The 17,473-nt window shown below is 49.6% G+C and overlaps 1 protein-coding gene across 3 annotated transcripts; it reads right to left on the minus strand.

The window, feature by feature from the left end:
• Window positions 1–724: 724 nt before the first annotated feature.
• LOC122385913 (guided entry of tail-anchored proteins factor 1-like) lies at window positions 725–17,447 on the minus strand. 3 transcript variants are annotated; one of them, XM_043374551.1, is made up of 5 exons: window positions 17,184–17,447; window positions 14,711–14,879; window positions 14,431–14,498; window positions 13,998–14,234; window positions 3,177–3,315 (listed from the first exon to the last, which is right to left on the minus strand). In XM_043374551.1, the coding sequence occupies exons 1-4, from the start codon at window positions 17,247–17,249 to the stop codon at window positions 14,040–14,042; spliced, it is 498 nt and encodes a 165-aa protein (XP_043230486.1). In that variant the 5' UTR covers window positions 17,250–17,447; the 3' UTR covers window positions 3,177–3,315; window positions 13,998–14,039. The 3 variants fall into 3 exon arrangements, with proteins under 3 accessions (XP_043230484.1, XP_043230486.1, XP_043230485.1); XM_043374550.1 differs by lacking the exon at window positions 3,177–3,315 and adding an exon at window positions 13,415–13,685 and having other exon boundaries at window positions 13,908–14,234; XM_043374549.1 differs by lacking the exons at window positions 13,998–14,234; window positions 14,431–14,498; window positions 14,711–14,879; window positions 17,184–17,447 and adding exons at window positions 725–1,270; window positions 1,875–2,777; window positions 9,934–10,022 and having other exon boundaries at window positions 3,136–3,315.
• Between the last annotated feature and the right edge of the window lie 26 nt (window positions 17,448–17,473).

Genomic DNA, 17,473 nt, shown 5'->3' on the forward strand with positions numbered 1-17,473 from the left:
CTGAGTGAAGCCTATCTGGCATTTGCCGTTGCGACACAATTACCTACTTTAGTATGAACCATGAATCTAAAACCAACCGTGCCCGAGTCGCTGCTGAAGTCGAAGCGCTACTTATAATCTCAAGTTGGAACGTTTGATGAGAACTGAAACCATCCTTTGTCTCGTCGCCGAATAATTAGAACAAACCACTTGGTCCTAAAACAGTGATGACTCACTGACTGACGTAAACCAACAGTATGACAAAGTCGGCTTCGTAGTATATTCTTCGTCTGCCGACTGCCGAGAATCATAAGATCGGAACTGTAAGTAAACGAGATGTGTGCCCGCGTTATCGGCGTTGTCGATTTCTTGTCAACGGGAGTTAGAAATTGACACTGGCCAGGCTGTGAGAACGGTTCTCACTTTACAAGATGGGATATTTTACACAAAGTCGTTATCCCACCAAGCACGGCAGCCGGTGTGACATTGCGATTAAAGTTCCTATCATTTCGAACCATTTTGGACCCGGAGCTGCGTTGGATCGTTGACATACCAGGCATGCGTCGGGTATTGTAAATAGTTGTGTGATCTCTGTTCCTCGGGGCCGTTTAGCTCTCGGTCCGTCCCTCGGCGGCCCTAAGCCAGCGGCAATTAGCACTCGAGCCGGCGGCGCGCGGCACCCTCTGATGACCGGCTCGGTGGCGCGGGGACGGCTACCCACCGCTGCCGAGCTGAATTCCACGACTGTTTCACATAGCCGCGTTTATTTCCGGAATGGACGTCTCATTATGGCGATCACATGGACACACCGCAGCATACAGCGAGCCTGAACGCTCGGCGGCCCGTCACAGCACACGGCACGCATACAGGACTCGGGTTATCATCTGCAGTTCAGCAAGAAAGCTCCCTGAATGCAGCTCGCAGAACCCCTTCGCATTTACTCTCACAGTGTCATTCGCTCACTTGCACGCAAAACATTGGCCACGCCCACGACCATATCGCCACAATGTCTTTCACACTTCCCACGGTCGCGTCGCGTAATTCTGAGCTGTTAGCGGCATAAAGCAAGACTCAAGCTAGCATGAATCGTCATCTGAAGGAACGCAATCTACGAAAGAGTTACAGCGGGTGTGCTTACTTCTAAATCTACGTACGCTAGGCATCTTAGTAAATGGTAACTCGCATTCGGACGTGGATGAATATCATTGAGTGTCTATACGCTACGGTATCTTTAACTGTCGATCGGCATCGGCGGTGCGGAAGGCCGGGCGCACGCCGTCTCGGCTTTTAACCCACGAGCCGCTGGGGGGGGGGGGCATAAAGTTGCCCCCCTTTACGTTTTGTGAAATATCTCCGAAACCTGAAGAGCTACGAACGTGAAACTTGGCATAGCTTCTAATGAATACCTAGGCAATGTTTGAGGAAAGTTTGGTGGTTGTAGCACCTAAGATGACGTCACAGTGACGTCATAAAGTTTTGTCGTTTTCCGATATGGACCGTTTCTGATGACGCTGAGCATGAAACTCGACTGTAAATGAACTAGACAGCACCTGCTGTTATCCTAAAACATCTTACTACACTTCCATCTAGTTTCTGACCAATAATCGGCCCTTTATATTCGGTCCCATATATGTGATGTATCGTGAGGAATATGAGAGTCGCAAATCTATAATTTCACTTATGACGTCACTGTGACGTCACTTCAAATGGGATCGACACCAAATTTGGACACAACCTCGGCTAGGTATTCAGGAAGATGTGTGCAAAGTTTCGCTTCTCTATCTCTTCGCGTTGCGACGATATCGTCGCAGAAGTAAAGGGGGGGGGGCAACTTTATGCCCCCCCCCCCCCAGCGGCCGGCGGGTGGCGCGGAGGCCCAGCGGCCGCCGGGTTAAAGAGATGGCAGCTGTACTTGAAGTCGATCATTAGCTGTAAGTAATTTGGCGACAACTAAAACCGGTCAATATAAATCCCACACTACGCCATGCCTACACTACAGTGAACCACTGGCTGCGGTTCTGTGTCCCCACTGGCCCCCCGCAGTCCGCACTGGTTACCCTCTTGACGTTACGTCGGCCGCTCGCTCCGCGTGCGTAAACCCTGCCGTCTTCCTCTTCAGTACTGCGTGAACACCCTGCCGTCCCAACCTCGTTCCGGCCAAATAAATCGCGCTTTCTTGGCCTCTCTCCCCGCGTCTACACAATATATCTGACAGCTGCTCTTCTCCGCGTGGAACACTTTGCTAACACTGCCCTGCTTCGGGTGTAGGTATATACCCTGCCGTACAAGCCTCGCTCCGCTTGCTTCAATACTGCAGCGTCTGCCGACAAGCCGACCGTTCCCGTCCGTCCAACACTCCCCGCCACCAGTGTCTATACCTGCTCCGAGTCGCCACTTCCCGCCTCCGCATCCACGATAATGGCATCCTGGCTGACCAGCGGCGGCCGGCGGCCCGTCAGACCCTCGCGGAGGCTCTGAACTCGCAGGACGCGCAGCGCCTCCGACTCCTTCGAGTTGACGAACACGGCGTCGGCGGGCGCGTCGGCCGGGTCCTCGGCCGGCGCCGCCTCCACCACCACGGCGTCGCCGGGGTCGCGCAGCTGGAGCTCCTGCTCGCCGGCCCCGCCGTCCGCCAGGCTCTCCAGCCGCAGCTCCAGCAGCACCTCGGAGACCTTGCTATTGGTGAACTCGGGCGCTGCCTCGACCAGCACCGACTGCAGCCGCGTGAACACGGGCGTTACGCGCTCCTCCAGCCGGCCGGCCAGCATCTCCAGCAGGTACGGGCTGTCCTTGGAGTTCTGAGAGACAGGAACGGTCCGTCAGCTGAAGGATAGCGGCAATGGGAAAACACCTTGAACAAAGCAGCGGTGACAGACGCATTAAGTTCCCTTCGGTGATATTACCGATGCATCTCTGCGATTGAAATTATAATACAATTAATATTATCAGATAAATGCAGCACGATATCAAACATGAATACCATCTCAGATGAATTTCCTCAGATGATTGAAAAGCTGAGATGTAGGCCTATGTAAAATTGGCGATAATATTTACATATGCAGTCCCCGGATTACAAGAGCTTGTTATGCCGTGATCTGTGGAAAGACGCGTACAGGCCACCCCGCCCAGTAGCTGAGACGGGCTCGGAGAACTCACCCGCAGAGTGACCAGGGTGACCGTGCCGTCGGCGGCCGCTGCAGGCCCGGAGACGGGCACCGGCACCGCATACTGAGTGTGGTAGACGGCCGAGGGCGCGTACCGGACCAGCGGCGGCGGAAACAGGTGGGGCAGCGCCGCGCCCGAGACGGCGGCCACACAGCACAGAACCAGCTGCGGCTGAAACGCGCAGACACCGGTCAAGGGCGAGGACAGGGACGGTCAGAAGTGGGACGGCGGGAGACGGCAGGTACGGGCAGATAGCGGACGGTGGGAGATAGGGGCGGTCAGACAGGAACATTTGGAGGGACAGAGACGGTCAAGACACCGGACGGTGGGAGGCAAGGACGGTCAGACAGGGACATTTGGAGAGTCAGGCTGTGGACTGGCAGACACCACACTTTGGGAGACATGAACAGGAATGAACCGACAGACCAGTGACACTTCAGCCGTGTTTACGTAGGAGTTGAGTTACATGGAGCATTCAAAGTCCATTAACCTGGCCTTCAGCGTTTAAAATCTTAAGTGGCAATGCAGATGCTACTCTATAAAGAAGCTTGAGGGATTCATATTTCAGCTAGTGTGGAAACTGAATTATATGATAAGAACGTAATTATACCTGTCACATCATCCCCTCGGGACAATTAGGGGACTGTTTCGTAGAATGGGATCCTTTCAAAGGCGTCATATCCGGTGGCGATGCCGGGTGAAAAAAAAGACACCGGCTGTCGGCGGGGAACGAAATAATGCCCTCAGCTCGAAGAATCATTTGCGGCGCACATTCTGGTGCCAGCATATTTTCCAACTAGCTTATTCATTATTTATTTGTTCAAGCACAGGGAGAGTTTCCGCTTAAACGGCGCATACTGTGTACCCTCCCCTGAATGCGGCCTTTTATGTTTTTGCGACAAGTGATTTTTATTTATCTCTTATCGTCTTACGGCTGTCGCACATCCCATCTGTCGCAGGGTCCTATTCAAAGGACAGTGTCCTACGGAGCACCGCCGCCACCTGCTTCCGTTCTCCATGTCATGGTCCCGTCCCGGTCTGGGGCCACGGTCCTGCCCGCGCCCATTGCGACCTTGATACCGTGAGTAGTCCGTCTCGTCCTGTGGCCACCTGCCGCGATCGACGGTAGGCCGGTGGTGGGTCGGAGCCGTGGATAGAACAGCAGTACGGGCGGAGCCGCTGACAGCCAACTGATCGATGGGACTATCGCACCCATCGAGACGGCGCTAATTCAGACGTTTAGTTGGAGACAACCTGCACCCTAAACAAGGCCGTTTCAGAAGCCATTTTATGTGACACGCATTTGGCGCGCTATTCAATTTATAGTATGCAATAGGCAATCCTGCACAACACAAAAAAAAACGCCTTAAATGTTACGCACTTCGTTTCGAGGCTCGAGCCACCTTTCCAGTTCTATTTGACCGAACTATTCAAAGAATGGCTCGTCTGGTGGGGTCGGTTCCGCGTCGTGTCTGACCGCGGGCGTCCATTCCGCGCCGGGGTGGCTCTCGGAGCGCCCGCTCACCTTGATCATCCGGTGGCCGAGACGGACAGCGAGACCTTGCGCTCCCATACCGCTGCGCCGCGTCATCCCACAGATGAGCGGCCGATACAGATTCTCCGCCGCCCGGCGCGCCGAGACGACCCTGGCGGGGCCTGAGAGGGGCCCTGCACCGTCCTACACCTCTCTTCGCCGTCCGGTGCTCCAAGGCGGCCCTGGAGGGACCTGGGAGGGGGCCCGGTACCGCCCCACCACTACACCACTCCATCCATCGTCCGGTGAGCCGGGGCGGCCCTGACGGGGTCGAGATGATGCCCATGGCGCCGTCCCTTTTCATCCAGGCCTATTCGCCAATAAAGGTAAAAAGATCGGTGCATCTATGGCAAGGTGATCCAGTATTGAATGGATGGCACATGTCGTTAGGCTATTATATCACAGCCTCCCGGAGTATACGGCGCCGCCCGGCGCCGTGCCTCCGCGTCTGCCTGCCGCTCCAGTCTGCTGGCCGGCAGGGTGTGCTGCGGGACAGCCTACCTTCCTCCAGCGGAGATCGCCGCGCGGCCCTAGTAGGTATCCTTACGTTGCACTAAGACAAGTCGACCAGGGCAATAGTCTAAATTCTCAAAATTAAAGGCGAAATTCGCAGTAAGAATGCTCATCAAGAGCAGTTTTCCACACCTCCTTAGTCCTTACCAATTACCATGCTATCAAAAAATGCTAACCAACAATACCTACAATTTATCGGAAACCGACCACAAATTTACATCGTTTCATCAAAACATCTTCGCTGGAAGGGTACCTAACTAGCATTCGTTGCGTTTTATGCCTAGTTCGAAAGTTTCCGTTCCAAGATGGCACGACAAAAAAGCGGTAGGATGGCGGAATGGTGGTTCTCAATACTGAAGAACTTCATACGGCGTTAAAAAGAAACAAATTTCGCCCATTTGAGGAGTTCATGCCGGTATTTCATGCCAGTCATATCACAACCCCTTGGAGTGGCGAGTGCGGAGTCGCATGGCACCAGGCACGGTGCCCGTACGCCGACTCCTGCCGTCTGCCGGAAAAAAGGCCCTAGTCGAAAGTTCCTCAACTTCTCCTTGTCCTTTCTTCCGAGCTTTAATTATGAATGAAAAGTTATTGATTTTCAATATAAACAATCGTCTCGGTCGCATCAGCCCAAATGAAGCCCATTGGCCGACGATTATTCAAGGTGCCATTTTAAGTGGTGCAGTCCACGGCACCTGCGCCCCACCTGGGACGGCTGTCCTGTCGGTGCCGGCTGGGGCGAAGGCGGGGGCGGGGGCGGCCGCTCGGGTCGGTCGTTGTCCGGCGCGGACCACACGGCCGCCATGGGCGACCTTCGGCTGTCGGCGCCGGCGGGCAGGGCGCCGCCGAGTGCGGCGGGCGGCCTCGCCGCCGCCGCCGCCGCCGCCGGCCCGGCACCCGGATGGCGTGGCCGCTCCTGGCGGCGCATCTGATACCGTCACCCCGCCCCGCCCAGTCCGGCCGGCTGTGCGGAGGACACGCCTGCTCCCGTACCCCGCCCCCGGCCGACTGCAGCGCAGGGGGACCGTCTGGATCCGGGTCACTCCGCTCATGAGCGGCCCGGCGATCAGCCTCAGGTAACAGCAAGGGCCGTCAGTGCTGGATGCCGAACACGGATGAAGACAGATTCAAACACTGATCCTATGAAGTCATTGTACGTCATCAGTCCAACTGGTTCAGGTTTACGCCCGCCTCTCCAGGTAATCGGCTAGATCTCGGTCTGGACAGCCTTGACGAACTGGGCCGGGGAGCCCAACTCATCCTGCCGACGATAGGATCGGTCACGCCCAGCCATGAGACGCGGCACGATCCTCGCCACTTCCTGCTTCGCACCACGTTCGTCATACATGTAAGGCAGGTCCGACAACAGTGAAGCCGTCTAAAGGGACCCCGACCGACAGACTTGTTTGTCACATAATAATGGTAGCATACAAGTAATGAAGGGTGCAACATAATTACGAGCGAGCGAGCGCAGCGAGCGAAGTGAGTCTTTTCAATATAACGGAAAAATCTCAGTATGAGCGGCCCGGCCCGGCCCGGCCCAGCCCAGCCCGGCCTGTAACGCTTTTGAGAGGCTTATATCTCAGCAACCGCTGGACCGATTGGCCTGCGGTCTTTTTTGCTGGGTTGCCCCATCCCTTCTACCCCGTAATTGACTACTTTTGATACATATCAGTGACCATGGTGGCACGTGCCACGTGAAAAGTCAAGGGTGTTCAAGCTGTTTTGCAAAAGTAGTGATTTTGAGAGGCTCATATCTCAGCAGCCGCTTGGGCGATTGACTTGCGGTAATTTTTGTAGGGTAGCAGCATCCCTTCTACCCAAAATAGGATACTCTCGATGTATGTGGGTCACCCCCAGTGCACGTGCAAAATACAACAATAAGAGGTGCCAAATTTGTTCCTATTTCAGTAACTCGGTAATTACTGGGGCGATTTCGCTGAAACTTGGCATACAGGTAGGCACCCACCAGGCAATGCATTCCCATGTGTTGCGGTTAGGGTGCTAATGCACGTGCGCACGTGCAGGGGGCGTTTCCAGATCTCGAGAACGGCTGGGCCGATTGCGCTCAAATTTGGTGCACGGTTGGGGACCAGTTAGCAGGGTGCCGTGCAAAAGTCATTTTGGACCCCGTTTGCACGTGCGCACGTGCAGAATGCCGCTTCCAGATCTCAGGAACGGCTGGGCCGATTGCGTTCAAATTTGGCACACCGCTAGCGACCGGTTAGAAGGGTGCTTTGCACAAGCCCGTTGGAAGCACCCTCTCGCCCTTCCGCACGTGCAGGGCTCACTATCTCGCTCGCTCGTTCCTCGCCCAAAAGGCGTTTTACTGGTATTTACCATCAACCTACTTCAAGGCAAGGAAATGAAGCAAATTACGAATGCGTACTTGTCATTACGAGCGAGCGAGCGCAGCGAGCGAAGCGAAGTCTTTTCAATATAACGGAAAAATCTCAGTATGAGCGGCCCGGCCCGGCCCGGCCCGGCCTGTAACGCTTTTGAGAGGCTTATATCTCAGCCACCGCTGGACCGAATGGCCTGCGGTCTTTTTTGCCGGGTAGCCCCATCCCTTCTACCCCGTAATTGACTACTTTTGATACATCTCAGTGACCGTCGTGGCACGTGCCACGTGAAATGTCAAGGGTGTTCAAGCAGTTTTGCAAAAGTAATGATTTTGAGAGGCCCATATCTCAGCAGCGGCTTGAGCGATTGTCTTGCGGTCATTTTTATAGGGTAGCTGCATCCCTTCTACCAAAGGTCGGATACTCTTGATCTATGTGAGTGACCCCCACTGCACGTGCAAAATACAACAATAAGAGGTGCCAAATTTGTTCCCATTTCAGTAACTCGGTAATTACTGGGGCGATTTCGCTGAAACTTGGCATACAGGTAGGCACCCACCAGGCAATGCATTCCCATGTGGTGCGGTTAGGGTGCTACTGCACGTGCGCACGTGCAGGGGGCGTTTCCAGATCTCGAGAACGGCTGGGCCGATTGCGCTCAAATTTGGTACACGGTTGGGGACCGGTTAGTAGGGTGCCGTGCAAAAGTCATTTTGAACCCCGTTTGCACGTACGCACGTGCAGAATGTCACTTCCAGATCTCAGGAACGGCTGGGCCGATTGCGTTCAAATTTGGCACACCGCTAGCGACCGGTTAGAAGGGTGCTTTGCACAAGCCCGTTGGAAGTACCCTCTCGCCCTTCTGCACGTGCAGGGCTCACTATCTCGCTCGCTCGTTCTTCGCCCAAAAGGCGTTTTACTGGTCTATAAAAACAATATTGATGGTACCTGGCGCCGTCTCATACGATCCGATATCCAAGGCATACAGGTCAATAAGATAATTTTTTTCGGAACTTCCAACATGCATTTTTGCATTTACATGCCTACGACAGCCACAGGATCGCATCATATCGTTATCGCAATTCGCGCGATTAAATTATCCTGGAGCAGGATTATCACGCTAGGGTAAAGGGTGAAACGGTTCGCAGATATTCTCAAAACCAGCCCATCTTCACAATTCAGCCCAGGCCTGCTGAGAGTCGACCGATGGTCGACTTGAAACTCGCACCGGCCAAAGTCTTGGAGACATGCTGTCCAAGGCGATATCTGTAATTTTACGGACGGGAAGCTCGCTGGTGTGTCAATACATAGGGTCTCTGCTACACCGGAGCGAAGATTAACGGTTCGGGTCCGTTCGGGTCCGGGGGCAATAGTTGGATCGTTTACTATCTCGGCAAGAGTCAGAAATGCAGCAATACCTGCAAAAGTATTTTTTTATAAATTTAATCCGAACCTTTTGATAGGAAGAATTTACAAGGACAGAGCCACCGCTAAGCGAAGCTTATTGCGGTGACCCTGCCCTCTACCCTCCGATCGCGCAATTCCAGTTCTATGGCAGAATTTAGAGTCCAAAGTTTAACGTGCGCACATAGCCGCGCAAGGCCGGTCCCCTCACTGACTTCGCCTGACTACGGCCTGCCTGCCACCAACCGCAACCATGCCTGTCAGGAGGCCCATATGTCAAGCGCCCGTCGCGCTAAGAACCCGGACTGCTATAACCGGGAACACGTACTCTCACCACGCGGAGTCCAACGCTCTACCAACTGAGCTACGGGACCGGAGTATACATATGCAAACTCGCATCGGAACTCTCATGAGTTCAAATTTGTAGGCTTTCGGTCAATATGTTTCAGTCGAACATGTTTCGGTTGACATTCGATTTACCAGTCTTGCTAGATTTACAACCGCCAAGAAAGGTTTTGGAGTGAAAGACAGACAATTAAACAGAGTTTTCTGCGACGTTTTATGCGACTTTTCAGATCCCATCTGACGTTAGAATCTGAGTTCTGAAGGTTCAGAGGCCACACTTACCTATTACCTGGGGGAAAAAAATTACCAAGGTAATTGCTGCTTTAGGCCGTCACGTCTGTGACCATCAAATGTTGACGACTGATGGCTGACGGCTCCTTCACTTCGATAACAATAGAGGGATTCTTCATTACATTTATGTTGTCACTAAAACGACATTGAACAACAAAAAGTCTTTTCTACGATGGTTACCTCTGTTAGATCATGAATTATACATATGTCAATTGTCAATCATCGAACAACGTTGAAAGCGGAAAATTACCTCCATTGACCTCTGGCGACCTGAAATTTCGGCTGATCGAGAACGGGCGATGTATTTATTAAGCGTTGGGCCCGTGCGCCAAACACTATCCCCACCCGGTGGGTACTCACCGTCATTCCCACCAGGTCTCGCGGCTCGGGCTCGGACCACGCGGTCACCGCGACTACCGGGCACTGAATGAGGCGCCGCCCAGACGGCGACGCCTGGGCGGCGCCGCCTTTAGGGTGGACCGGGCCGGCGGCCGGGCCGACGCCGACGCCGCTCACATGCCTGAGTACGACGAACGGTGGGTAATCGTCGCGTGCCGATTAGCGATGCCAGTACGCATGCATAGATAAAATGAATTTTATATTACTTTATCGGTCGCTACGAGCCCCATCACCACGGGGTCCGGATCCCCGTAATGACTTTATCATGTGCAGACAGATCCGGGATATATAACACGATAGGTCCCGCAATTTTTTTGTGAACATAGAAATGTTTCTCAAAGCGGAAAAGCTTAACCCTATTAGTGGCAGGGGGGGTTGTTTTTATCCACCCCTCAGGTTTTTCGGGAATATCTCCGAAACCGCTGAAGCTACGATGCTGAAATTTTCTGACTTTTCCTAAAACTAAATTGGGCACATTCCCTGAAAATTTCAAGTTCATAACTTTACCAGGGGCGGCTCCAGAGCACTGGGAATTGGGGGGTCCTATTCGTGAAGCGAGTCATTTGGGCGAAGATCACGATGCTGCACCAGTTTTACGAACAGTGAATAAAAGGTATCATGTGATAACATATACAGTTATTGTGCATCCTCTTTTGACACGTTTTTGCTATAATAGGCGGATCCAGGCGTCCAAAAAGGGGGGTTATGTTTTACCTCCCAACATAGGTGCCCTGGCACCGCCTATGCATTACCAATACAATTTTAGTCGTTCTCTCATAAGAAAATTATAACATAACAAGACCATTACCACCCTTTTTAGAAACAGTACCAACAAAAACCTTATTTGCTATACTTTTTGTGTACCCCCAATCTCAATGATCTGTATCCGCCTATGATTTTTGAAAATGCATATTTTTAGGATCCATGTGAATTCCTTGTTCATTCTCTATCGATCGGCAAAAGTTGCGTTAAGATTGGTTCAGAAACCTGGCCGTGATAAACAGTCTAAAATGTACCTGCAATTTGCCCGTTTTTACCCCCCCCCCCCCCCCTCTACCCCCCCCCTATTGACATTTTTTAATTTTTATTTTTTAGAAATGTAGATCACGTTGAGCGAAATCGAATGCCGTTTGAATTTTGAAAATCGGCCCGTTAGATCTCGAGATATCAAGGGGGGGTCGTAAACAGCCCCCCCTGCCACTAATAGGGGGTAGCCAGGAGCCTGCCACTAATAGGGTTAAGGTGCCCTTTGAATGCGTTGAAAATCCAGAGCTTTTTAGTACACTTTCACAAGAACAAAAGTAAATAAATAAATAAAATAAGAATTTCGATGTTCGAGGATACCGAGAGCATAACAACCTAAATTATAATCTAACCTGACCTACCTACCAAATAGGAAAAAATTATCACGATTTCTGTTCCTCCTTCAGAATGCAAGGGATTCCGAGTGTGTAAAAGAAGGAAAAATGTTAAACCGGCCTAAGAGCGGTCGTTCCAGTTACAGTGCCAGACCAGTGTTGGTCGGACTGAGCGTTACCTGAGCGCGACACAGAGACATCTCCGGGCCTCTCTCATCGATCATCCACGTCCCATGGTCTATACTCGAGCAGTCCCGTCTGCTCGGCTGGTACGTCACAGCGCTCGAGACACATCCTCCCCAGCCTGATCGCTATTCAAGGACTCCTCTTATATGGAAGGAAAAAAAACGAATTATGGGGCTTTGAAAGCGGCATAAGAAGAAACGCGGAAACGAGTCAGACCAAAGATAAAATCCCGTATCTGAGCCAGGATATTGAATTATTCCACCAATGCGCCGTATAAAAGTGAACCGTAGCACAGTGATGCAAAATGGGGTTCACGAGTGGCCATAAATACCGAAAAGGCCCAAATTTCAATCTCACCTAATCGAATAAATCGTAATATGGCCAGTCAGGCAAATGTTTGGAGTGTCTGAAAAAGCATGATTTTTATGTTTTTGTCAACACCAGCCTCGTGTATGATTGTCAGAAGTCGTGATATTTTCTATGCCGTAAAATGATTGTCCGATACGCGCAGCTAGCGTGCGTCCATTTCATACAAATGACAAAATTATACATGGCAATGATCCCCAGAGCATGCTGCTTCTAATGCCGGGTCACAAAAAAACGTATCTTTTTTGGTTTGACGTTGATCTAACTATGTATTTGTCATCATCTTGAAATCGCAGTTTTTTTTACAAAAAAAAACTTTCGTTTCACCTACAGCAGTTTACACAGTGTGTGCCCGTTAGTCCACCATACTATAGCATTCCCTAATCATTTCTGAGCCGCACCGTGAAAGAATGAAGGCGCTAGCACAGGGCTGACTGGCGCTACTAAAGTTTTCGTCCGTTGCGGTCGGGTGCCGCGGCGCGGTGGGCGGCCGCGCCGCGGGCGGGCGGCCACAGCGGGGGTTCGTAGGTGCATCCCCCTGCTGTTCCTAACGAAGCGTCCTAGCACCTCGCGACAAAAACCAACGGATTGCTTTTGACAAGATCTCGCGAGTGAGCATATTACTTTTGACTTATGGTTAATATTTGACCCACTGGTAGCAGGTCAAAGCCAAACATATCGAAATTGCAATCCATGGTGAAAGCAATCCGCACACCCACCGCCCAAGGCGACACCCGACCGCGCCGGACAAAAACCTCAATAGCGCCGGTCTGCCCTGTGCTAGCGCCTTTTCCATGATGCGGCTCAGAAATGATTGGGGAAGGGTAAGGCATAGTGGACAAACGGGCACACGCTGTGTAAACTCCTGTACGTGAAACGAAAGCAAGCAATTTTAAGTAAAAAACTGCGATTGCAACATGACAGATGGTTAGACCACCACCGAACCAAAACAGAATAGAACAGAGATACGGCTTTTTGTGACCCGGCATTAGAAAATAGAAGCAGCAGGCTTTAGGGATCACATTGCCATGTATAATTTTTGCAGTTTGTATGAAATGAACCGAATGAACGCACGCTGACGGTGTTTGAACTTGCAAGTACCTGACAGTAATTTTAGGACATAGAAAATGTCTTGACTTCTGACAATCATACTTTAGGCCGGCTTTGACAAAAACATGAAAGCTTTGTAATTTCAGATGCCCCAAACATTTCTTTGGTTGGCCATATCGCGATTTACTCGGTTTGGTAAACTTGACTTTTTGGTATTTATGGCCACTCGTGAGCCCCATTTGCATCACTGTGCGTAGTGATTCGTGCCGATTCAAGGGCCCGAATATTTTAAACGTAACGAGAAGGTGGTTAAAGCATTGCAATTCCTTGGAAAGGTTCTTCGGTTTACTTCTGTCAAATTATGTTGTTTGTTTATCAATTCGCAACCAATCAGTTCTCATCAAATAAATTCGTTCCCTTCAAATACCATTCACATTAACCGTCGACAATTAGGAATAGGTACTCAGCGATTCATTGAACAATTTCGTCCTTTACAAATTATATTGTCAGTTTCGGAGCCATCACAAACCACTGTATACATTCGATCATCGTGGCCAGACACCCCACAGTCCACATTCACGTCTGTCCACCGTTCATGTCACTCGTACGTCGTATCTCAAAAAATGTCTACCCGAGCCCAATCTTAATTAATACGCCGTTATAAATATTCCACGAGACACACATTGGCATTGAACACGGGGAAGGAAGCGTCACCCCATGCTCTGTCCGGACCCGGGTCCATCCCTGGTGTACAGTATGTCTTAGAAGTACCACGCAAAGTGACGGTGGATCCATCAAGCCTGACCGAGGAAGGGCCTGCTTTAATTTGAAAGTCACCGAACCAATTGACCTGGGGAATGGACGAGAATGTCAACTGCTTCGGTGACTCAAATTTAGCAGGCTTTTCCTCGGTCAGGCTTGATGGATCCACCGTTACTTGGCGCGGTACTTTTAAGACAGACTGTACCTACCTACGGTAAACACTCCCAGTCGCCGGGGTCAGGGGCAGTGCGGTGTCACAGTCCCGGCCGTCAGTCCGGCGCGCACCCACAGCGGTATTCCTACCGGTACTGCTCCTCCGTCCGGCCGGCAGGTACCGGCGGCCCATCAGCGGCCGGTGACCGCCGAGACGGCGCGCCGCACCACGCTGCCCGAGATGAGCACCCAGGTGGTGGCGCTGACACAGCCGGACGGACAGCCGGGCATGGCCAGCAGGTAGCCCAGCGGGAACAGCGCCGCCGCCGGCAGCCGCAGCACCGGCGCCGAGCCGTAAAACAGCATCACGTACAGCATCGACACGCCCTGAAAACATGGCGCAGCAGACGTCACCAGAGAGGGGATACCAGCAATCAATGCAGCAATCGAAACAGGCAGGAAATGCATCAAAAGGCTTATACTAGAATGCAGCCAAAACATTGTGAATGTAAACATTAACCTGTAAATATCTCAATCCACAGATAACAGTAGTACTGCGCTCAATCTCTTACAGACAACTTACCGTAATGCAATAGCTGATTGAGGTAACCATCAGCCTCAGTTTTAGTTCATTTGTGCGATTTTGAGACGCTGAAAATAACAGACAGTGATTACAAAAAACAGTGCATATTCACAAGTTCATACAATATTTCTTTTTTTACTACCGTATGAGCTACAGGATTGTTGGAACCAAATCAAAGTAAAAAATGTAATGAAAGATCAGTGACGTAGCTAATTCTTAGCGTTGTCGACACAAATATAGACTAACAGAGCACTGGAGCAGAAAATGATCATTAGCTCACCAATCGCATTGAGTTCGGCCTGCAGCTTGTTTAGTTTCCGTTCGACCCGAGCGTAGCTAGCGAACTCGTCCACCATGTTCATCGAGTGGAGCTGTGCCCTCTGTTCCCGGATCTGAGCCCGCAGACTGGCCTGAGCCGGCGTCTCCGACGGCCGCAGCAGCTTCACGATCTGACAAAAAGGCAGACAACAAGGTCAGTCATAAACCAGGTCAAATAACCCAGGCCCCAGCTGAGTCTGACTAAATTCACAGATATCTTGGGTGCGTTCGGAGAGGCAGATTCCCGGGGAATATTCCACGCTGGCATGAAATTTCCGCCGATTGTGCCGTTCGGAGAGCGATTCCCGGGGAAAGTTCCGCGGAACGGACGCGGAAAGCGCGGAATCTAAAAAGCATCTCACGCGTCGTTCCCGCGAATATGGCGGCGCCCATCAATATGCTCGAGTGAGTATATTATTGAATATAAATGGATATTGCTTGCGTTTGTTTCCACCCTGATCAGTTTTATTGCAAATCCAACAATTGATAATGCTTTCTCAGTTGTGTGATTGTCCTCTGAAGCAATGAAAACGATAATTTGAAGTGTTGTGTTGATTGTGTTTGGGGGGGGGGGGGCACAATACAGATGGGACTTTTTTGAAAATAAATGTGATTTTTCTTAGTTGTTCTTTCTTCAAGAGCTTCAGAGCAAGTCAGACCAAGAGCACTGGGCCAACCTAAATAACCCAAACAAAATCCCACGAACTCAACTTGGCACAGTAGTGCTGATCCTTGAAATTGGCGGCATGGAATGTCCCTCTCCAAACGCAACACAGGGAATTTTCTCGATGACGGGGAATATTCCGCGCTCTCCAAACGCACCCTTTATGTTCACAAAATGGAATTACCCATAGTCATTGGTGACTGCCAATGACTAGGTAGGTATGCAATCCACCAAAAACATCAAATTACCTATTGCTAGGTAGTGTACCAGGCAGTACTACTTAATAGGCAGTATGAATGGAACTTACTATATAAAATAAATGCCAATGCTTTCCTTTTTATTAACTGACTTTGAAAACTGCTTCTTGCATTGTAGTTTACCTACCTATCATGTGGTTTACCTACTGATCTCAATCTCAGTTGGCAATCTCAATCTCAATCTCAGTCTCCAAACGCACCCTTTATGTTCACAAAATAGAATTACCCATAGTCATTGGTGACTGCCAATGACTAGGTAGGTATGCAATCCACCAAAAACATCAAATTACCTATTGCTAGGTAGTGTACCAGGCAGTACTACTTAATAGGCAGTATGAATGGAACTTACTATATAAAATAAATGCCAATGCTTTCCTTTTTATTAACTGACTTTGAAAACTGCTTCTTGCATTGTAGTTTACCTACCTATCATGTGGTTTACCTACTGATCTCAATCTCAGTTGGGCAAACTAGACCTTTGGAATCAAAATATGGAGGCATCAAAAGATTGATTCCTTTTGGGCATAAATGCAGACCATTTCTAACTTACCAATCACATAAAAATAAGAGAGTGTTTCAAGAAGGAGCATGCCTGATCTTGAACAGAAATGCTTGAACTATCTTCTAAGCAAAATAATATTGCTCCTATCATAACAATTTGAATTCTATAGGTAGTGAAAGGCAATCAAGGAATTGATTCACTTTAAACAGATAATCATAATATTGATTCCCCATCAGCTGGCTAATCATTATTTTGATTCACAGGTAATGTTAACAGATAGGCAACAATGACTTGCAAGAATACAGCATTTATCTTGCTATTATTCTCATTTAGTGGTATCCTCAGCACCACAACTGATACCTATAGCATTGTTGTACTTTACCTTCACTACATTTGATAACAATTCACAATTTTTAAATGTCAAGAATACAAAAACTGAAGCAACAGGTAAAAACCATATAAATAATATAAAAGCACTACAACAATGATAATTAGGGGTTTAAAAATTTCATTTTGCCATTTTACACAAATACTGATTGGTTAGTATGTGATTCATGGTACAAAAATAACATACAGTGTGATTTCCTCAAAACAGCTTTTACGTGATGGACAGTGGCCCTGTCTTTTTCCCATTCACAAGGCCAAAGGGACAATTTCTTAGCTTTGAGGTAACACTTTTTGCACACCTACCACATTTTTCTATCTTTTAAAAGAAAAATCTCACCGTCATGGGCCTTTTTTCAACCGTAACGATTCATTTGAAGTCAAAAGTGTACCCAAATGAATCAAAAAATTGATTCCATGCCCATATTTGGTCATGGCTCCTCCCACCAGAATCAAATTATTGATGCCTCCATATTTTGATTCCAAATGTCTAGTTTGCCCAACTGATCTCACTAACAGAAAAATTATGAGTTAAATGCAGCAGGCTCATCTTCAACTCAAACTTATGCTTATGGATTATTTAAGTTGAAAAATTAAACAGGATTCGTTTTGGAGATGAAATACTTACTGATGTCACAATGCTTGGAGAAATGGAGCTCAGGAAGACGATCAAAGGAATTATAATAACCAGCATTTTGGGTTGCCAAAATGTCCTTATTCTCTGATAGCGGAACACTTCTTGTGGCGCATCAGTGTAAAAAACTAAAATAATTTAGAAGTAACAACTTTATGACTCCAAGCCAACAGTTTTGAATTACCCACAGAATTGCCACAGAATAACCTACACTGAAAAAAATTATTTCTCCAACTGTCACCCAACAAGACCAATGCACATTGCACAATTTTCACGTGTAACTC

The sequence above is a fragment of the Amphibalanus amphitrite genome, unplaced genomic scaffold, assembly GCF_019059575.1.
Source record: "Amphibalanus amphitrite isolate SeventyFive unplaced genomic scaffold, NRLGWU_Aamphi_draft 000235F_arrow, whole genome shotgun sequence".
In the NCBI taxonomy this organism is placed as follows: Eukaryota; Metazoa; Arthropoda; class Thecostraca; order Balanomorpha; family Balanidae; genus Amphibalanus; species Amphibalanus amphitrite.